This window comes from Chrysemys picta, chromosome 7 (genome assembly GCF_011386835.1).
Source record: "Chrysemys picta bellii isolate R12L10 chromosome 7, ASM1138683v2, whole genome shotgun sequence".
Taxonomy (NCBI): domain Eukaryota; kingdom Metazoa; phylum Chordata; order Testudines; family Emydidae; genus Chrysemys; species Chrysemys picta.
In genome coordinates this window covers 109,610,554-109,633,359 of record NC_088797.1, presented here as the reverse complement: position 1 = coordinate 109,633,359, position 22,806 = coordinate 109,610,554, and the positions used below count along the sequence as shown (strand labels likewise).

Here is a 22,806-nt window from a genome sequence, read left to right as displayed (position 1 = left end):
AGTTCTCTTTTTAATACATCTTACTATAAGCCCCTTAGCTTTCAAAAGCATTAAGCCACATTTTAATTTTCCTCATACCTACTTGGGCTCATGACACTCAAAATACTTGTCTCAAAAAAAGTGTTTGTATGTACTATAACCTTTGATATTCAGCAGGGAGAATCCCCTCAGACTTACAGGAAGTGCCTTTTCTTTGTCCCATGAAATTCCATTCAGATTTAACTGACATATAAATTGTTAAAAACTGCCATTTCCCTTCTCTCACTTGCGCTCCACAGGAAAATTTTGGCAGCATGACAAAATCAGTAAACCTTAAGAGGCAGGACTCAGGCCACCACCAAAGCAGCAGCACGCATTGCATTGGGAAGACAGGGTTACTGTTGGAAGAGGTTTCTCCACTTCCTATTACAGAGCCAACTCACTTCCCCATCACCCCTAGACCCAGCAACCCATGTCCTCCCCAGGAAAACAGCCTTCTGCTGTTGCCAGCATATGCTGTTGGTACAAGTTGTAGCACTGAACATTCAAGTTTCACCATGCTGATGGGAGTTTGCTGTCATTGAGCAATGTAGAATTTATTTGATCTTGTTCTTAAAAAAATGGAAATTACATACAAAATTATATACAAAATCTGCATTAAAGGAACATTGATAAGATTGCCAAGTCAAACACTCAAAAGTTAGGAGACTCCAGATCTGTGCTTCTCCACACAACCTTAATTCTTGTGCATATATGATACAAGCTTTAATGACATGATCACATATTATTTTTTCACAGCACCCTGGTCTCAGTCAGTATACTGGAGGGACAAAAGAAGCAGAAATAGGGCTGTGTGAGCAACTATAAATCTGGCATTTCCTAATTTTTGAGTGCTTAACTTTGCAGCTCAAGTAATGTTCTATATAGTTTTTGTGTGTTTTATATATATGTGTGTGCATGTGTGTGTCTATATATTGATACAATAAATAATACTTAATGTTCATTTATATATACATGCACTCAGAGAAGCAGTATTTATTAGCTCTGTACCATAAAGCCTGCTGTTTGGTTTAACAACGCTTTAAAAGAAATAGTTATTCATATTCTGATTTCATTTGCATCAAAATATATCCTAGTGCATGAAAATGTGTGATAAATTAAACCAGAGTTCTGAAGAATCAAGTGGTTTTAGACAGCCTTGTTTCTCACCACTTACATTTTGCAGTATTACTGTTTTTATATATATTATTTTATGTTTATAAAAATATTAGGGTAGTTGAAGTACTCTTTTAAAATAGATATTTAATATTTTTCAGGCCTGTGTAGACTTTAAATGTGTTAATGCAAGTGAGCTTGGTTACAACTGCGATGTAATGCAGAAGTGTAATGATCGTGCTGTAAGTATATTATTTTTATTACATTAGACTTCTAGAGATTATTGATAGGTGCAGTAGATCTAAATAAATAAAATAAATAATGAAACATATGCTTTGTTTTTTCTAATCTGTACTAAAAGTCAAATTCATTTTTTTATCTATAGTTCATGTTACCAATGCACTGTAAACCATTCATCACTAATGTGGATAGTACATTTAATATGAAATAGGCAAAGTAGATCCCATTACATTACTAGATGAGCTGTCCAGTTTTGAAAGCAATGTAATTCTCTGCAGAGGAAAATATAATGAATTATGTAATATTCCTGTGTGAAAAATCAGAACAGGATCCAAATATAGTAAAACCCAGAAGCTCTCCTTTGAAACAATGTTCTATGCAAGACAAATGAGAAAAGGAGCTAATTGCTGTAGAGGCTTTGCTGCCATAGGAGCCAGCAATATCACTCACAATGTATGGGAATGCCAGTGGAGGGGGAAAAATGCTTGTGCCAAGATCCCTCCTTCAGCTATCCACCACTCTCTGTTTTCACACACAATTCTTCATGTACAACTCTAAATATGATTTGTTCATTTGGCAATTCTGATTTGTTCTAAATGGATGTACACGTTTAGGCTGCAATTCTACAAAGGGATCCATTAGCACAGTCCTTTGCAACCACGTGGAGTCTCATTGACTTCGATTGGATTATCTGTGAGAGTCATTGTACTCGCGGGCAGTAACCCTGAGGAGGTTCAGCTTTTTATACTACAACCAACCCTCACTCTGGGGTTGACCATAAATGTTGTAATGTTTCAAACTTTTCTGGGTACATGCTAGTACTGCTTACATACCACTAGCTCAGAAAGGTCTGAAGGCTGTAGCCTGAGGTGGCTTCCAAATAAAACATTTCATATGTCTGATAAAAAAGGAGTCTTTAAAAAAGAGTGCAGCTACCATAGGCACAAGATCTTATTCAATTTTATAAGTCTTTCATTTAAATAATTTATGGTGTTATCAGTGACAATTGTAAAGAAGTTCATTTTGAATTGGAACCTGATGTCCCTTCAAGCATGGGATTTGGCCCCTGTTCCAAAGCCAGTTGAAGTCAATGGAAGTCCTTTTATTGACAGCAGTGCACTTTGGATCAGGACCTTGGTTAACAATCCTGAATGGAACCCTTCTTTTTTCCCATCTCTCAGATGGAATATGGAGAAGTAAATAATATAAATGCAAAAACTACATTTCAGAGCTACGAAACATTTATTTAATTGTGGTATCTTGTGTGGCTACAGGTGTGTAACAACAACGGGAATTGTCACTGCAATCCTGGATGGGCTCCTCCTTTCTGTGATAAATCGGGTTATGGTGGCAGTATTGACAGTGGTCCAACTCATATAGGTAGGATGCTGAAGCTCTTTCCGTTTGACTGTAATGTCTGATAAAATAAACTACTACTTACTTTTGTCTCCTTTTTATTTATATTATGGTAGCACACAGGAGCCCCAGCCATGGACCAGGACCCCAGAGAATGGACAAAATCCTCTGATGGCTTAACTCCACTGATTTAAAGAGAGTTATATACAGTGTAGTTATAGCTGTGCCAGTGCCAGGATATTAGAGAGAGACGGTGGGATTTAGTCCTGCCCACAATCTGGCCCAACATTTATATTGTGTAAGCTTGTACTAAAAACAAATCTGTTATTTTTTTCTTAAAAAAATATTCTAATTGTTTAGAAATCATTATTTTTATAAAAGCACAAAAATAATATATTATTACAAAAATAGATACAAATCTGTTTACATCACAAAAGTTCAGGTTGATTACAGCTGTGGGTTGAACCCTGTGCTCCTTATTCACTTAAAGAATTGGGAGGATTATGCATGTGAATAAAGTGTTCAGGATTTGATCCACACATCTAATTAAATTTAGGAAATCCTGATAAGCTGAATGGGCCAAATCCTGCTTGCTTTTTATATATACCATAGAGCATGTTACACACTTTTTTATTTTTTATATAAAAAACTAATTGATCCATAACTTTATAAAAAACCTTTTATCTCTTACTGGATTCTTATTTTGAAAAGAAAAACAACCTACTTTTGATTTGTCAGTGTGCTGAAGAAAATGTGTTGAATCACAGAAATAATGAAAATTAGGGATGTGCAAGCAAATAATTTTTTTTTAAAGGTGAAATTGTGTTTGTCAGTTTCAGGGATCTTGAAAAAATAAACATTATGGAAAAAGATAGAAAAGTTAGCACATTACTTTCATCTCTTAAAAAAAAAAAAAAAAGGCAAGCAACCTCTGATCTTAGAGGCAAATCCTGCTTGTGTGATTTATACTATTAGTTACATTGACTTCATTGGAGCTACTAATGTGTGTATACTGATCAGAATTTTATCTATGATTACTTAAAGGTTTTAGCATTCTCAACAAGAAGGTTAATACAGAAGCAAAATGTTTGCATAATGAAGTTAAACAAGATGATTAGCTCATGTTGTTTGCATTGCTTTTCCCTAGATACATCACTTAGAGATGGCTTGCTTGTGTTTTTCCTGCTTGTGCTTCCAGTGTTAATTGCAATTGTGATAGCAGTTATCAAGAGAGATGCAATAAAGAGAAGGTTTTGCCGGAAAAGTAGAAGAAGATACAGGTATCAAAAATTTATTTTCTTCACAACCAATGTCATTCTTGTCACAATAGGGTATTTCATCACTTGATTATATCATGTTCTAATGCTACTCAGAGCAGGTCTTAATGCCACTAAGTATTATAAAGCAGACCCCTGTGGTGACTTTGTCTGTACTAAGGCTCCCATCACTTCTACCACCAGTGGAATTGCCCTGATGTTATCAACAGTAGGAAATAGTTGTCAAAATACCCAGTCTAACCACAGCCTAAAGGGAGAATTTTGAAGCTCTGCCTAGGTATTTAATGATTTTCTCCAGATTTGGTGCTCATGATTGGATGATGCGAGATTCACGCAGTAATGAAATGTCATCTCTGTAAATTAAATTAGAAAGGGAGATCTGTAGCTTCTATGTTTTGTCATGTAAGGATGGTATCATGTATTTCTTTAAGTGCAGCTAGTCACAAATGTACCTCACTATAGCTGTCTGTGTTATAAAATCTTCCAGTTGGGGAAACTAGACCCCACATTGCTTCTTATTTCTTTAGAATATTAATAAACTAATTCTGGGTTTGTGACAGAAAAAAAAGTACGGATACAGTCCAATTCTTTTCTGGAATAGATTGGAAAAATTATTAGTACATTTTGAAAAAAGTAAGTGTAGGACTGGTGGTAGGATGCACTAAATTAGTTGCAGTGAAGAAGTAAAGGGAGATTATATTAACATTTGAAAGTCTAATGTTAAAGTTTGAAAAAGGGGGAGTGGATTCAGTGTTATTGTAAATAAGGTGAAATTTCATCCTCTGATCTTTAGGGGATGTTAAAAGTTAATATTGGATTGTGTTATTGATTAGATCATAGGCATTGCTTTAGATTTGTCATATTTACATCCTCTGAAACTGCTGTTTGGCTGGAAGCAGTTTTCTGTACGGCTGGGTTACAGTGCAGTGGTTCAAAAGCCTGTGTTAGTTTAGGAAGATGATCTGTACAATGGAAAAAGCTAGAAATTTAGGCTCTGATCCTGTAATTGATAGTGTGTGAGTGGACTGTGCATGTGCAGGGCACCATTTAAATCAGTGTGCAGGCAGACACATTAACAGGTGCAGTATTGGAGCTTTCTTTTTCTTAAATTAATCCTTTTCTGTGAGAAACAAATCATGCAGAAAACCCTAAAATTGTGAAATATATATGATATCCACACTTGTAAATTCTGTATGTCCAAAATAAAGATTAAAAAGAAAAGAAACGCTGGGCCAGAAGTTGCCGTAAATTATGGTCATGTAGTTCCACACCTTTGGCCTCCTGATGCATTTGTGTTTTTCTCAGGCAGCAAAGTTTGTGGCTATACAGGAACCTTTTTGTTTTAATTAAACTGTTCAGTTCCTTTTCTCTACTCACTTCTCAAGTATTCTTTTCCAATATATATCGTATTTATTTATTGTCATATTTGTATTAAGTAGCACCTGGAGGTGCCCGTGGTACTAAGCTTTGTATAAACATATAGTAGGAGATAGTCCCTGCCCTGAAGATCTTACAGTCAAAATAGACAATTCAGATAAAGGGTCGTAGGGGAAATAGAGACACAGAGAAGTAAATGACTTGTCCAAGGTCATACAGTGACAGAGCCAGACAAAGAACCCTGGTCTCCAAACCCCTGACCAGTGCCCTAGTCACTGGGCCACACTGCTGCTTAAATGTAATTAATCTAGATTTATATTAATTTTTCTGATTATGTGAATTTTATTCTAGGGACAACAATACACAGCAACCAAAGCAAAATAATGGGCCAAACCAGAATAACGCTATAAATAATCGGGTAAGACAACGTTTGATCATACTGTCTCCTGTTGAATAAATTTCACTGATGACTAAGTTACTGTACTTTAGAAATCATGGTGCATTTTTGGACTTCTGTACAGTCTGACTTTGTGATATAATAGATTAGAGCCATGCGAATATCACAGGGCATTTGAAGGGATTTATACCATTTTAGTCAGGATTTAGGCCTATTTTATTTTTGTTTGGGTTAGGGTGAGAGATTCTGCCACCCACTGGCCTCATAATCCCTTCAGCAAAGGGAAGCTGGGCAACACTCAACAGTGCTCTTAGTACTCACCAGAGGTGCTTTCTTCCCACAGAAACTGAACATCAGTCTGCAGAACTCTTTGCTAGCCCAAATGTTGGACCTAAACTGTGATCCACATGGAGCAATTGCCAAGTTGGCCCATAGGTCCATTTCTGGCAAAAATAAATAAGAAATGCTAAGAGAATATGAAGAATTTGCAGAGAAAATGAAAAAAAAACTCTGAAACCTTCATGGATTTTAAAATTAGGGAATAAAGCAAAATAGTAGAAGTGTGACCTTGCTAAAGAAACCTCTTTAAAAATAAACTAAATTAATAGGAAAGTATGTTTGGAACACACCGTTTTGTTTTCTCCTTCCCATCTCCCTGGCACACTATCCATTTTAAAAAAAAATCAGCTAGTGTCATTTTGAAATGTTTGTGTTGTTTTATAGTCGTGATGTTGAGGACTTGCCCCTAAAACCTTTAAGTTTTGTGTCTGCTGTCTTCAGTATTTTCCCCACAACCCTTTCTATTTTATTCTTTATTCCTGCTTTTTGTCTTTTCTCTCATTCTAATTTCTCTTCCCTTTTTCTATGTTTAGTTCTCTTGCCATTTAATAGTAAATTGTTTATAGAGCTTTGCAAATATTAACTTATTACTTCTCATAACACTCCAGTGCACTATTTAAATAAGTGTAATCCCATTTTTCAAATAGAGAAACTGAGCCATGGAGAGGGTTAAGTAATTTGCCCAGCATCACTCAGGAAATCTGGGGTAGATATCAGAATAGAACCCAGATTTCCTGGCTCCCAATCCTGTGATCACGCCACAGGCCCCTACTCCTCATACTTTTCACACAAAGGCTTTTCATGTCTTCCATACCATGCTTTTCATTTCCCAGACATTCTTCTGCTGCCCTTTCTGATATTATAATTTTTTCAAAGTGCCTTGGGGATGAGCAGATAACCTGGCCCCAACATACATACCTATTTTCCCTGTAGATTAGCATGAAAATTGCAGACTGTCACTTTCTAATGGCAATTGCTACACACTCAGTCATAAAATAATAGTTTGAAGAGGAGAAAGAAAGTTTTGGAGCTGAAGCACAGTAGATCGGGCTCCTATTCCCAGCAGTGCCACAATCTTTGTGTGAGACCCTGGGCCTCAGTTGTCTCATCTGTATAATAGCAATGATAATGCTTTCCTACCTCACAGGAAATTGTGAGGTTTGATAAATTATTTGCAATGTGCTTTGAGATCCTTAGATACTTCTATTTAAATTCAAAGTATTATTAAATCCTAAACTCTTAAAACTTAAAAGGATTTGGCATAATTTTTGAGGTATTTTGTCAAAAAATGGCATTGACAACTATTCTGCTATTTTTGACAAATGTGTATAATGTTCTCAGTTAAAGATTTACAATAGTATATTTATAATTTTATTTATTTATTAATAATTAGCCACGTGTTTTTTCAAAGATATGTCTTGTGTTAATGGGTTTTTTGTAACTTCTTTTTATTTCATACTTGTTGCTCTCTTTTTCAGCCTGCAACAACAAATTCTGGGATTTTTACAATATCGCATTTTCCTGCTCCAAGGTTTGTAATTTTAAATTTTTTTACTGTATTTTTAAAAAATGTGTTCATTGCATTATCATCGCAAACAAAGGGCGCAAAGTACCTAGTAAATCCGGCACACTCCTAGCTCTCTTCTCTACTGTCTTTTGTACAGTGTTTTGTACATTGTAAAATAGGCAATATTTACAGTGTTTATATATTTGCAGAGAACTTTTCAAAAATCTTTTCTTGTCATCATCCTGAAGTCACACAGTGCTATTAAGATGGTCCTGATATTAGAGACATTTTTCTTCATTAAAAAGCAAATCCAGCCTGCTGCCAAGGATGCATAGATAACAGCACCAATATTTCTGTTGTGCAAGGTGAGGGGCTGATGACATGGGACCATGTAGGGAATGTGCATCTTCTGGACTGTGCCACATGCAGCTCCCTATGATCTTCCTGTAATGGAACACTAAATTGTATTATATTGTTCCACTACTAGGTGGCACTGTTTGTAAAATATCTTATTTAAATAGACCTCAGCCATACTTGTCAGAGCATTAAAGAATCTTGTGATGAATGTTTCTGGTGTGTATTAGCAAGCTCTGTAGTCAGTCCATATCTAGTACAGGAACATGACACTTTCTGCATAGCAAAATACAGACTGGAATGTTCAGAAGATCCCCTAACCCAAGGTTCCTCACAGGGGAAAGGGGACACGTAAGGGCATGCTGCAGAGGTTACTCAAGCCATTGAAGTGGCTGCTGAACTTTTCTGTGGCCTGGAGGGAAAGTGGGAAGGATTCCTGCCCACTGTGCATCTGGTATGTGCCCAACCCAGCTACCTGGGCCATCCTACTGGTATTTCCATCAGCCTACTTCTCTGAGTGGTCTTAAATGACTGACTCATCACATCAATGCATTCTTTCACAGTTTGGGTAGCTACAGAACATTTCTGTTACTGACTCTTATTCCTTAATACCTTACTGTGTTATAGCAGTCCTCGAGGATATGTCATCAAAGAACTGTCATCCAGAGTTTTCTGTAATTGTGGGAATTGTTTGCTCGACACTAAATGTATGTGGATGTACAAATTCCCTTGCAAGTTGTAATTTGTTTAAATGCCTTACAAACCAAACTAGAGGTTGCAGACTGATAATTGTGGTAGGTGTCTGATGAAAGATGAAATCATATGCAGCCACCTCAGCATTCAAACTAGTAGTGCAAAAATAAACAAAGTTCTTGAGAAAAAAAATGAGCAACTGCTTTTTAAAAAGCATTTGAGGTAATAGTGTAGGGGGTGGGAATGCTGAAGCAGTACTGTTTAAAAACCTCTCAAAACAGTTCCTCTTCCATCTTTACTGTATCAGTATATTAATACCTTCATTGGTGCTAAATGCTTTTTACTGGTTTCTACAGTAGAGAATTATGAAATATTGTTGCATGTTCAGCCTTCTATCAGTCACAAATGCTGCCATTGACAGCCTCTTCAGAATGAGAGGTAAAAAATGAAGGTAAAAAATCCATTGCAATCAACATACTACACTGAGTATGGTGAGAGACTGTGCCACACACTCTCAAAGAAACTGAGGAACCACCTGATCAGCATCCTGTACAGCAGACAGGAGAAGATCAAGAATGAGCTCTCAGAACTGGAGACTCTCATACAATACCAGCCTTCTACACAAACTTCAACGTGGCTGGACTTTACAAAAATGAGACAAGCCATTTACAATGCACACTTCACTTCTCTACAGAGGAAAAAGGACTGTAAGCTATCTAAACTAATACCTGCCACTGGGGGCTATAACAATGGTACCCTCAACTCATCTAACAACATTGTCAATCTTTCCAACCACACACTTAGCCCAGCAGAAGAGTCTGTCCTATCTCGGGGACTCTCTTTCTGTCCCACCATCCCCACGAACATGATACAGTTCTGCGGTGATTTGGAAGCCTACTTTCGTCGTCTCCGACTCAAGGAATATTTTCAACGCACCACTGAACAGTGCACTGACCCACAGGAACCTTCCTACCAACACTACAAGAAGAGGAACTCTGCGTGGACTCCTCCTGATGGTCGAAATGACAGACTGGACCTCTACATAGAGTGTTTCCGCAGACGTGCACAGGCTGAAATTGTGGACAAACAACATCACTTGTCCCATAACCTCAGCTGTACAGAACGCAATGCCATCCACAGCCTCAGAAACAACTCTGACATTATCATCAAAGGGGCTGACAAAGGAGGTGCTGTAGTCATAATGAACAGGTCAGATTATGAACAGGAGGCTGCCAGGCAACTCTCCAAGACCACATTCTACAGGCCACTATCCTCTGATCATACTGAGGAATACCAAAAGAAACTACACCTTCTTCTTCGAGTGCTTGCTCATATCCATTCCATTAGGTGTGTGCGCGCCGCGTGCACGATCGTCGGAAGATTTTTACCCTAGCAACACCGGCGGGTCGGCTGTGGAGCCCCCTAGAGTGGCGCCTTCATGGCGCTGAATATATACCCCAGCCGACCCGGCGCCCCCTCAGTTCCTTCTTACCGCCCCTGACGGTCGTTGGAACTGTGGAGCGCTGCTTAGCTGTTCTCCACTTTCCCTAGCTTATCTTGTTGTATCATAGTTGTAGTTATAGTTATAGTCTTAGAGTTTGTTGTAAGTTAGTTAAGTAGTTTTACAGTTGTTCTAAATAGTCCAGGGGATTAAGGGGGTCGTCTCCCCCCTTTCTCCCCCGGCCGCGGGGCCGGGCTCATGCCCAACGCTCCCGGCTTCAAGCTGTGCGCCTCCTGCGCTAAACCTATGCCCACGAGCGACCCGCACGAATCCTGTCTGAAGTGCCTGGGAGAGTCACACCAGACAGACAAGTGTAAAATCTGTAAGGCCTTTCGTCCGAGAACCAAGAAGGAGCGGGACTTTCGGCTCAGGCAACTTCTGATGGAGGCGGCTCTTAGCCCGGACGCTCCTTCCACGAGCAAGGCCCCGGCACCTAGCACCTCGGTGCGCAGTGCCCCGGCGGCACCGGCTGCGACGACCACGCGAGTGGCGTCAGACAAGCCTCCCCGGCACCGGACCTCGTCGGCACCGCAGACACAGCAAGTGCCTCGGCGCCGGTCCTTATCCCCAGGGCATAAAAAAGCCCATAAGACGGGGACATCAGTGCCGAAGACGCCAGCTCCCCCAGTGTCGGGGGTAGAGCCGCGTCCACCGGTGGAGCAACGAAAACAGGTGCCTCCGGCACCGTCGACTCCGGCGCCGAGGCCGTTGAGTCCGGTGCAAATAGCGTCTCCCCCCAGGCCGGCGGTGATACAGTGCCTCCCGTCGACTCCAGAGACCTTCGCGGCGGCGAGAGACTTAATAGCTCTCACGGAGCCGGCACCGCCTCAGCCACCGGCACCGACTGCACCGTTGACTCGCCCGGTCCAGTCGAGGGGGAAACCTGCCTTGATGCGCCCGCCATCACAAGGGCTGGAACCTCGGCACCGGTCCAGGTCCCGAAGCAGGTCCCCACGCCGCTCGCAGTCCCGGCACCGAATATCGTCTCGGCACCGGTCGTACTCGCGGCCAAGATCTTCTTCGCGGCACCGCTCTTCGTCTCGGCACCGACATGATCGTCGGCACCGATCAACGTCGAGACGTAGTTCTCGGCACCGCTACGGTCGGCGCTCGACGTCGAGGGGTCGCTCCCGGCACCGGGCATACTCCAGGTCCTCGTCGAGGTCCAGATCCGACTCCCGGCACCGACGAGGTCATCGGCACCGGTCGCGGTCCCGGCACCGATCGCCGGCACCGCGTAGAGATAGATCATCTCCGGACCGGCACCGTGCGGCACCGCAGCCCACCGGGATGGTTTCATCTCTCTCGGCACCGCCATGGCCGTCTAGATCGGTGTCTCGCTCCTCGGAGGACCTGTCGAGATCGGCATACCCCCCTCAAGGGCACGCCGATGAACAAAATTTCGGCCACTGGCAAGAGATGGCAGAGGACCACTCTCATGGACCATCTCACTGGTCGTTTTGGACCCCGTGGGCATACCACCAAGAGCAAGGGGCTCCAATACCATCGACCTCTCGCTCGGGTCACTCGGTTAGAAGGGCCCCAGAATCCACCATCTCTCGGCCTCCGCCAGGAGGCATGGAGGCTTCGGTGTCCACGCCACCCGACACCAGGGACCCAAGTGCAGGTGATGCCCCGGCCCAAGAGCAAGGGGATCAGGACCCCCCCTTGGATCCGGTACCACCGGAGGCATCCTCTTCCTCCTCTCCGGACGAGGCAGTGGCGGGCACTTCATGTACGGGTCCCCCTCCGATAGATCTTCGGGCTCACCAGGATCTCCTGCGTAGGATGGCCCGTAATATGGACCTGCAGGCGGAGGAGATAGTGGAGGTGCACGACCCGATCGTGAACATCCTTGGAGCAGATGCCCCATCGAGGGTGGCGTTACCTCTGATCCGCACGATCCAATCGAATGCGGATACGATATGGCAAACTCCTGCCTCCATTCCACCCACAGCGAGAGGGGTGGAAAGAAAATACTTTGTCCCCTCTAAGGACTATGGGTACTTGTATACCCACCCCCAACCGTGCTCACTGGTGGTGGAATCAGTGAATGCACGAGAGCGCCACGGCCAGCAGGCTGCAGCGCCTAAATCAAAAGAGGCTAAGCGGCTCGACCTGTTTGGCCGTAAGGTTTACTCAGCCGGAGGGCTACAACTTAGAGCGGCGAACCAACAGGCGCTACTGAGCCGCTACAATTTCAACTCCTGGAACTCTATGGGGAAGTTTAAGGAGTTGATTCCCCAAGAGTCCAGGGAAGAGTTTGGAGCCATGGTAGAGGAGGGCAAGAAGGTGGCTCGGACCTCCTTGCAGGCCTCCTTGGACATTGCAGACTCAGCGGCGAGGACCCTGGCTTCGGGCATCGCTATGCGCAGGATCTCCTGGCTTCAGGTTTCGGGTTTGCCTCCGGAGCTGCAGCAAACCCTACAAGATCTGCCTTTTGAGGGTCATGGATTGTTCTCGGATAAGACGGACTCTCGCCTGCAGAGCCTCAAGGACTCGAGAACAATCATGCGCTCCCTGGGGATGCATGTTGTGGGCCCCCAGCGCAGGCCATTTAGGCCGCAACCTCAGCGCTTCTACCCCCCCCCGCCTCGTCAGAGACAGGACTCGGCCCGGAGGCGAGGGCGAGGTGGTAGAAGAAGGTGGACCGGCCCTCAACCTGGCCAGAACCAGGGGCCACCTAGACCACCTTCAGGCCCCAGGCAGAACTTTTGAAGGTGCGGTCGAGGACGGCGCCCCAGTCATCCCCCAGGATCCAGCCCCCTCCTTTCGGGATCGCCTCTCCCACTTCCACCGTGCTTGGTCCCTTATAACTTCGGACCGTTGGGTCCTCCGCACGGTGGAGAGGGGATGCGCTATCCAGTTTTCTTCTATCCCCCCCTCCTCCCCCCCTTCCCCGTCCCTCTTCAGGGACCCTTCTCACGAGCAACTTCTTATACAGGAAGTTTCTACGCTCCTCGCTATGGGGGCCATAGAGGAGGTTCCAGTGGAATTAAGGGGCAGGGGATTCTATTCCCGTTATTTCCTCATTCCCAAGTCCAAAGGAGGTCTGCGACCCATCTTGGACTTGCGCGGACTCAACAAATTCGTAGTAAAGTTGAAGTTCCGCATGGTCTCTCTGGGGGCCATTATCCCTTCCCTCGATCCTGGAGACTGGTTTGCCGCCCTCGACATGAAAGACGCATACTTTCACATTGCTATTTTCCCGCCTCACAGACGCTTCCTCCGATTCGTGGTAAACAGGGTGCACTACCAATTTGCAGTCCTTCCCTTCGGACTATCTTCGGCCCCACGGGTCTTCACGAAATGTATGGCTGTCGTGGCAGCGTACCTTCGTCGGCAAGGGATACAGGTGTTCCCGTACCTAGACGACTGGCTGGTACGTGGTCGCACCAAGGAACAAGTTCGCGATCACGTCCACATAATAGTGCGCACATTCAACAAGTTGGGTATCCTACTCAACAAGGACAAATCCACTCTAGAACCTACCCAGAGAATAGAATTCATCGGTGCGGTTCTAGACTCCAGACGCGCACAAGCCATCCTGCCAGACAATCGCTTTTGCACCATCACGAGCCTCATCCAGGGACTCAAGGCCTTCCCAACTACCACGGTGAGGTCGTGCCTTACCCTCCTGGGTCACATGGCTTCATGCACGTACGTAACCAGGCATGCCAGACTTCGGCTTCGCCCACTCCAGACCTGGGTGTCATCAATATACCGCCCACATCGGGACAGCCTGAATATGGTGGTCACAATCCCGAACTCGGTCCTGACCTCCCTCACATGGTGGCTAGATCACAATGTGGTTTGCGAGGGGATGCCGTTTCACGCCCCACAACCCTCTCTGCACCTGGTCACAGACGCTTCATCTCTGGGTTGGGGCGCCCATCTCAACGAGCACCATACCCAGGGCCTGTGGACTGCACCTCAGCTAGCCCTACACATCAATGTTCGGGAACTGATGGCGGTGCGCCTGGCGTGCCAGGCATTTCTCAATCTCCTACGTGGCCGCTGTGTGTTAGTTCTCACCGACAACACCACGGCCATGTTTTACATCAACAAGCAAGGAGGAGCACGTTCGTCAATTCTATGCCAAGAGGCCATGCGCCTGTGGGACTTCTGCATCGCCCACTCAATCCATCTCACGGCATCGTTCCTCCCTGGAGTCCAGAACACTTTAGCGGACCGACTCAGCAGGTCCTTTCAAACACACGAGTGGTCTATCCGTCCGGACATCATACATTCCGTCTTCCAGAAGTGGGGGTTTCCCCACATAGACCTGTTTGCATCTCGAGACAACAGGAAGTGCCACGTGTTCTGCTCCCTGCAAGGTCGAGCTCCGGGCTCCCTCTCGGACGCGTTTCTCCTTCCCTGGAAAGACCACCTGTTTTATGCCTTCCCTCCGTTTCCTCTGGTCCACAAGGTACTGCTCAAATTGCGCAGAGACCAGGCACAGGTGATTCTGATCGCTCCAGCGTGGCCGAGACAACATTGGTACACCACGCTGTTGGAACTCTCGGTTCAGACACCGATCCCGCTTCCGTTGTATCCGGATCTCATCACGCAGAACCACGGCCGACTGCGTCACCCCGACCTGCAATCACTCCACCTCACGGCGTGGCTGCTCCATGGTTCACCCAGGCAGAGCAACAGTGTTCTCACTCTGTCCAACAGATTCTGCTGAGCAGTAGGAAGCCCTCAACACGGACCACATACTTGGCCAAGTGGAAGCGGTTCTCCTGTTGGTGCGAACAACGAGCCACGTCCCCATTGCACGCACCTATCCCTCTCATTTTGGAATATCTCCTCTCCCTAAAACAGCAAGGGTTGGCGATATCTTCAATTAGAGTTCACCTGGCCGCTATATCGGCCTTCCATCCAGGGGAACTCGCGTCCTCGGTATTCTCTAACCCGATGGTCGTTAGATTCCTCAAGGGCTTAGACCGGATGTACCCACAACAACGTCAGCCCGTTCCGACGTGGGACCTCAACCTGGTTCTCTCCAAGCTCACAGGTCCTCCATTCGAGCCACTGGCCACCTGTTCACTTCTGTACCTGTCCTGGAAGACAGCCTTCCTCGTAGCCATCACCTCAGCAAGGCGCGTTTCTGAACTCAGGGCGCTTACATCCGAGCCCCCTTACACAGTTTTCCATAAGGATAAAGTGCAGCTCCGCCCACATCCTGCCTTTCTCCCTAAGGTGGTTTCTCCATTTCATATCAACCAGGATATATTTCTCCCGGTTTTTCACCCTAAACCACATGCTTCTCGCCAGGATCAACGTTTGCATTCCCTGGACGTACGCAGGGCCCTGGCCTTCTACATTGACCGCACAAGGCCCTTTAGAAAGACGACGCAACTCTTCGTTGCAGTGGCTGACCGAATGAAAGGCTCACCGGTCTCCTCACAACGCCTATCCTCCTGGATTACGTCTTGCATCCGGACTTGCTACGACCTGGCAGGTGTCTCAGTACCACACCTCACCGCTCACTCCACGAGGGCCCAAGCGTCCTCGACGGCTTTCCTGGCGCAAGTTCCGATCCAGGACATTTGTAGAGCTGCGGTTTGGTCGTCAGTCCATACGTTTACAGAACACTATGCACTAGTGCAGCAGTCCAGGGACGATGCTGCCTTTGGATCAGCGGTTTTGCACGCAGCAATGTCTCACTCCGACCCCACCACCTAAGTTGGGCTTGGGAGTCACCTAATGGAATGGATATGAGCAAGCACTCGAAGAAGAAAAGACGGTTACTCACCGTTGTAACTGTTGTTCTTCGAGATGTGTTGCTCATATCCATTCCAAACCCGCCCTCCGTCCCCACTGTCGGAGTAGCCGGCAAGAAGGAACTGAGGGGGCGCCGGGTCGGCTGGGGTATATATTCAGCGCCATGAAGGCGCCACTCTAGGGGGCTCCACAGCCGACCCGCCGGTGTTGCTAGGGTAAAAATCTTCCGACGATCGTGCACGCGGCGCGCACACACCTAATGGAATGGATATGAGCAACACATCTCGAAGAACAACAGTTACAACGGTGAGTAACCGTCTTTTCTGCTCAAGAAACTCCCAGCTACAGTACGGGAACAAATCTACATGGACACACCCCCAGAACCCCGACCAGGGGTATTCTATCTGTTACCCAAGATCCATAAACCCGGAAACCCTGGACGCCCCATCATCTCAGGCATTGGTACTCTGACAGCAGGATTATCTGGCTATTTGGACACTCTCCTCAGACCCTATGCTACCAGCACTCCCAGCTATCTTCGAGACACCACCGACTTCCTGAGGAAACTACAGTGCATTGACATTCTTCCTGAAAACACCATCCTGGCCACCATGGATGTTGAAGCACTTTATACCAATATTCCACATGAGGATGGACTACAAGCTGTCAGGAACAGTATCCCTGATGAGGCCACAGCAAGCCTGGTGGCTGAGCTTTGTGACTTTGTCCTCACCCACAACCACTTCAGATTTGGGGACAACTTATACCTTCAAGTCAGTGGCACTGCTATGGGTACCCGCATGGCCCCACAGTATGCCAACATTTTATGGCTGACTTAGAACAACGCTTCCTCAGCTCTCGTCCCCTAGTGCCCCTCCTCTACTTGCGCTACATTGATGACATCTTCATCATATGGACCCACGGAAAGGAGGCCCTTGAAGAATTCCACCTGGACTTCAACAATTTCCACCCCACCATCAACCTCAGCCTGGACCAGTCCACACAAGAGATCCACTTCCTGGACACTACAGTACAAATAAGTGATGGTCACATAAACACCACCCTATACCGGAAACCTACTGACCGCTATACGTACCTACATGCCTCCAGCTTCCATCCAAGACACATCATACGATCCATTGTCTACAGCCAAGCCCTAAGATACAACCGAATTTGCTCCAACCCCTCAGACAGAGACAAACACCTACAAGATCTTTATCAAGCATTCGTAAAACTACAATACCCACCTGGGGAAGTGAGGAAACAGATTGACAGAGCAAGACGGGTACCCAGAAATCACCTACTACAGGACAGGCCCAACAAGGACAATAACAGAACACCACTGGCCATCACATACAGCCCCCAGCTAAAACCTCTCCAGCGCATTATCCACAACCTACAACCTATCCTGGAAAATGATCCCTCACTCTCACAGACCTTGGGAGGCAGGCCAGTCCTTGCTTACAGACAACCCCCCAACCTGAAGCAAATACTCACCAGCAACTACACACCACACCACAGAAACACCAACCCAGGAACCTATCCCTGTAGCAAACCTCGTTGCCTACTCTGTCCCCATATCTACTCTGGCAACAGCATCAGAGGACCCAACCACATCAGCCACACCATCAGGGGCTCATTCACCTGCACATCCACTAATGTCATATATGCCATCATGTGCCAGCAATGCCCCTCTGCCATGTACATTGGCCAAACCGGACAGTCCCTCCGCAAAAGAATAAATGGACACAAATCGGACATCAGGAATGGTAACATACACAAGCCAGTAAGTGAACACTTCAATCTCCCTGGTCATTCTATCACAGATTTAAAAGTCACTGTCATTGAACAAAAAAACTTCAGAAACAGACTTCAAAGAGAAACAGCAGAACTAAAATTCATTTGCAAATTCAACACCATTAATCTGGGCTTGAATAGGGATTGGGAGTGGCTGGCTCACTACAGAAGCAGCTTTTCCTCTCCTGGAATTGACACCTCCTCATCTATTATTGGGAGTGGACTACATCCACCCTGATTGAATTGGCCTTGTCAACACTGGTTCGCCACTTGTGAAGTAACTCCCTGCTCTCCATGTGTCTGTATATAATGCCTGCATCTGTAGCTTTCACTCTATGCATCCGAAGAAGTGAGGTTTTTACTCACGAAAGCTTATGCCCAAATAAATCTGTTAGTCTTTAAGGTGCCACCAGACTCTTTGTTGTCTTCAGAATGAGAATGTACATGGCTGCATCATTGTGGAGAAAAATGTACCATCACATTTTCTGAAATTTCCAGTAGAAAGTTGGTCCTGAAATGACACACAATTCGAGAAAAGCAAATGTTAATAACTAGAATGTGGGGCCTGCTTCCACTGAAGTTAATAAAAGGATTGGTTCCATATCTAAGCTCAAGATACTCCAGCTTTTTGGATTGATTCTTATCACTTATAGCAGACAGTGTGCTTAGTACTTCAGAAACCAAGATGCAATCAAAGACCTTAGGTCTGAAGTATTTGTGCCTATATTGCCACTCTTATATTTTGTTGGTCTTTTCTATTTAGATGGTAAGCTTTTCGGGGCAGAGACTGTCTCTTATTATGTGTATGTGCAGTGTCCTAGCACAATGGGGCTGTGATCTCACAAAGCCTGTATGTGCTACCATAATATTAATAGTAAATAATTACTAACATTCAAAATATTTTAAAACGGGAGATTCAACATCTTTGTAACAGGCACTTGAGAAATAACGTGGATAGGTAGATTTCCTGATACTAATGATCTTTGTCAGCTCCTGAAATATGGTATCAAACATGCACTAAAAGTATTTTTCACTCTTTAGGCAGCCAATACAAAATCAGTTTCCTGCAGCTCCTTCAAGATCTAATCAACGACCACCTGTCCCACCTAGACCTGTTGTCTGAAAGCCATTTTTAGGAGTCCTCACAAATTCAGACAAATGCCTTGAGTAAACTGGAAAAAAATGTGGCAAAGGTAAATTAATGAAGTATTTTTTCTTTGTTATATGAAAGTCTCAATCTTGCAGTCCTAAGAGTCAGCACTACCTTTGAAACATAATAGACTGTTTCATCGGAAAAGGCATGATCCTGAGGGGTGATGAACACCTACCATTCAATTTCAGTGGAAGTTACAGGTCCTCAGCTCCTCCCAGGCCTTTTTTATCAGAAGGCATAAGAGCCCAACTCTTGTTAGCCTACAACCTACAATATGTACAAATAATCATTTCTTCCACAACCTCGACTTCTTTGAGGCACAGCACAAAACTAGCAGCCAGGGAGAGGGGAGTTTAAGATGGATTTAACTCACCTTCCTAATCCTAGGCTTCTCTGAGGCTCTTGTGTAACTCAGGCAGCTTTGGAGGCCTGTCTAAGTTATGACAACCTCACTGGGCTGTCTGGTGGGAAGCAGCACTGCCTGGCATCTCTGCAGGACCACTGTGCTGGAGCCCTACCTCATCACTCTCTTATGCTAGGGTGTGTGAAGAGATCCTTGGGAGGCAGCATTACGGCTGTCTTCTGAATGCCTCCAGAACCAAGGCTTCTGGGCTCTTTTATGCCACTTCAGCTCTTATACACAATGTATCGGGGCTGGAGCAGAGGTGATAACTTATTAGCAATATTACATTTAAATTCAACTATTACAAATAAACAAAAGAATTCTGATGAAGATAATATAATGAAGGAATCTCTTTAAAAATAAATTTGGGTATAAATAATGAATGTAGCCTCAGCAATAATTTTTACTTTATTATACATAGCCTTGTGTACTACCTTATTTACAATACATATCAGGAAAAAGACTAGCTGCTTAACTACATATTAAATGTTTACTGGGATTACAATATGAGATTTCTAGGAATATCTTCAGCTCTGAAATGAACAGATTCTAGTCTTGTAATTCTAAATGTGATACTGTCAGCAAGGAGTATTCATTTAAAAGAAAATAACTAAAATTTCAGAGTTTGGCAAAATGGACAACTAATAGAATGAGGGCATGGAGAATCGATTACATATATCCAGGGTGAACACACAGTTGAAAAAGAGAAAATGTTTAAGGTGATTCAAAGTGATAGGAATGATAAAATAAAATTAACCAAAGGACACTTCAGGCTGAATGTCAGGAAGATTTCCCAGTTGTGGGCCATATCCCGCCCTCCTGAGTCTGTGCGAGACACCTAAGGTGAAGGAAAGCTCGGTAAAAACTGAGTTTGTTCTGTTCTTCTTAGAGGAATTTCCAATAAGGCTGGTGGGGAAACAATGTACATTTCTCTGATCCCTTCCCCCTCCCAACATGGGTCTCACTGCTACCTGATCTGCTTTCTGTGCTCACTCACCCCTCCCTAGGGAAGGGAGCACTATAGCAAAGCCACTCTTTCACATAGAATGGTGAGATCTATGATTGGTGGGCCAGCTTCATGTGTGAATCTTGGGGGCATAAACTAACATCCTAAGATCTATTAAATTATGGGAGAATAGTCTCCCAAAGGAACAGTAGAAACCTCTAGATTGCCATTTTACAATTGAACCAGACAATGAAACAGAAAATATACTGTAGAAGAACAAAACTCAGCACTGACAAGGAGATGGATTAGATGACCTAATAAATCTCTTCCATTTGTAATTTCTCAGTCTGTGGAAGGCAAGTATTATTTTTAGTTATACACCTCTACCCTGATATAACGCGGTCATGGGGAGCCAAAAATCCCTACCGCATTATAGGTGAAACGCCGTTATATTGGGGTAGGGGTGGCAGGGCTCCAGTGGTGATTTAAAGAGCCCGGGGCTCCAGCCGCAGGGAGCCCCAGGCCCTTTAAATTGCCGTCGGAGCCCCACTGCCGCAGCCCTGGGGTAGCGGCGGCAGGGCTCCAGTGGTGATTTAAAGGGCCCGGGACTCCCTGCAGCAGCCGGAGCCCCGGACCCTTTTAAGCGCCACCGGAGCCTCGCTGCTACCGCGCTATATGCGAACTGGTTTTATATCGGATCGCATTATAGCGGGGTAGGGGTGTATTAAATATATGCCCTTTGTTAACCTATTGCTTATTGTTTTAATAATAATAGTACTACATGCTGGCAGCATCTTAGCACAAGTTGTTAATGTTAGCATATTTAATAGTGCCTTTATTTTTTTAATGTAAGAAATATAAAAGTTGATGTCAATTTTGTACTCTAGTAGTGTATACATCAGGAATCAGTAAATCATTTGCATTGGTACTTCTGATATGGAAAAAATGTTTACTGAAAACTAGCATTGTAATTTATTTCAAACTAAGTCTGGATAAAAAATAATGGTTTATACCTATATTGATTGTAATAGTATTCACACATCTAATTTATTATGGAAATACTATCCAGTGTTTCAAGGAGCATTTTGTTATTCTCACCTTGTTAAGAGAATTGACTCAAGCAATTCCCTCTGCATGGAGTCAGAATGTATCTCTTAGAATTTCAGTAACTCCCATATTAAACATAAATAAAAATGCATCTTATTATCCATGTACATTAATAAAATAGTGTATGAAGTAAAATAGAAGTACACTTTTAAAATCACAGAAAGAAATATTTGTTCCTGGTTTTGTTTTAAAAGTATTAAAGTTCTGTGAAAGTTGGTTTTTCTGTCAAAGTACCTAAGGATGCACATTTTGCATGTATAAAATCACTATATATGGGCTCAAACCAAAATCCTTCACCCAAAGACTACAAATGAATTGTTCAAGATACTGTTTGTGGTACTGACAGAAGAATTTTTCTCTACAGCATCTTATTTTACGTGCTTGATTATTGTAAATCAATACTTGTGAAATGTAACATTAAAAAGTGAAAATCTGAGTATATGTAGGTATGTTTTTTACAATGGGCAAATATATTCTGATTGCAACAACTTCTGGAAAATGAATTAATGGCAAGATAATTTATTTAAGAGAGCATCTGTTTGAAAAAATGTCTCCAAGATATATAATAATGTTTCACAGAACTTCTTTTTTTTTTTTTTTTTTACTGAAGTGGTTAAGAAAAAGGTGCAGTAAGGGGACCACTACTGCCATCTACCTGCAGTAATTAATAAATGCAATAAATGACTTTGGTCTTAACCCACTCAATTTACGAGATTCCTTATGTCCTAATAAGGAGGAGAGGATGGAAACTACTCAAAATAGTTAATCCCAGGCAGACTGCAAAGAGCTAGAAAAGGATCTCTCAAAACTGGGTGACTGGGCAACAAAATGGCAGATGAAATTCAGTGCTGATAAATGCAAAATAATGCACATTGGAAAACATAATCCCAACTATACATATAAAATGATGGGGTCTAAATTAGCTGTTACCACTCAAGAAAGATCTTGGGAGTCATTGTGGATAGTTCTCTGAAAACATCCACTCAATGTGCTGCAGCAGTCAAAAAGGCAAACAGAACATTGGGAATCATTAAGAAATGAATAGGTAATAAAATAGAAAATATCATATTGCCTCTATATAAATCCATGGTATGCCCATATCTTGAATAGTGTGTGCAGATGTGGTCGCCCCATCTCAAAAAAGATATATTGGAATTGCAAAAGGTTCAGAAAAGGGCAACAAAAATTATTAGGAGAATGGAATGGCTTCCATATGAGGAGAGATTAGTAAGACTGGGACTTTTCAGCTTGGAAAAGAGACGACTAAAGGGGGATATGATAGAGGTCTATAAAATCATGACTGGTGTGGAGAAAGTAAATAAGGAAGTGTTATTTACTGCTTCTCATAACACACAAACTAGGGGTCACCAAATGAAATTAATAGGCAGCAGGTTTAAAACAAACAAAAGAAAGTATTTCCTCATACAACAAAGTCAACCTGTGGAACTCCTTGCCAGATGATGTTGTGAAGGCCAAGGTTATAACAGGGTTCAAA

At 43.8% G+C, this 22,806-nt stretch overlaps 1 protein-coding gene across 5 annotated transcripts in view; it reads left to right on the top strand.

The window, feature by feature from the left end:
- Positions 1–22,011, top strand: part of LOC101942413 (disintegrin and metalloproteinase domain-containing protein 9-like) — a 48,290-nt gene extending 26,279 nt beyond the window's left edge. For 2 of the 5 annotated variants that reach the window (XM_024103568.3, XM_065552282.1), the window contains exons 17-23: positions 1,296–1,376; positions 2,649–2,754; positions 3,878–4,010; positions 5,736–5,802; positions 7,599–7,651; positions 18,744–18,895; positions 21,922–22,011. In XM_024103568.3, coding sequence (XP_023959336.1) covers positions 1,296–1,376; positions 2,649–2,754; positions 3,878–4,010; positions 5,736–5,802; positions 7,599–7,651; positions 18,744–18,825 — 522 coding nt within the window. In that variant the 3' untranslated portion in view covers positions 18,826–18,895; positions 21,922–22,011. Of the gene's footprint in view, positions 1–1,295; positions 1,377–2,648; positions 2,755–3,877; positions 4,011–5,735; positions 5,803–7,598; positions 7,652–18,465; positions 18,553–18,743; positions 19,970–21,921 lie in introns of those variants that run through there. The other 3 variants (XM_065552280.1, XM_065552281.1, XM_024103569.3) reach the window with 3 other exon arrangements.
- Positions 22,012–22,806: the final 795 nt, after the last annotated feature.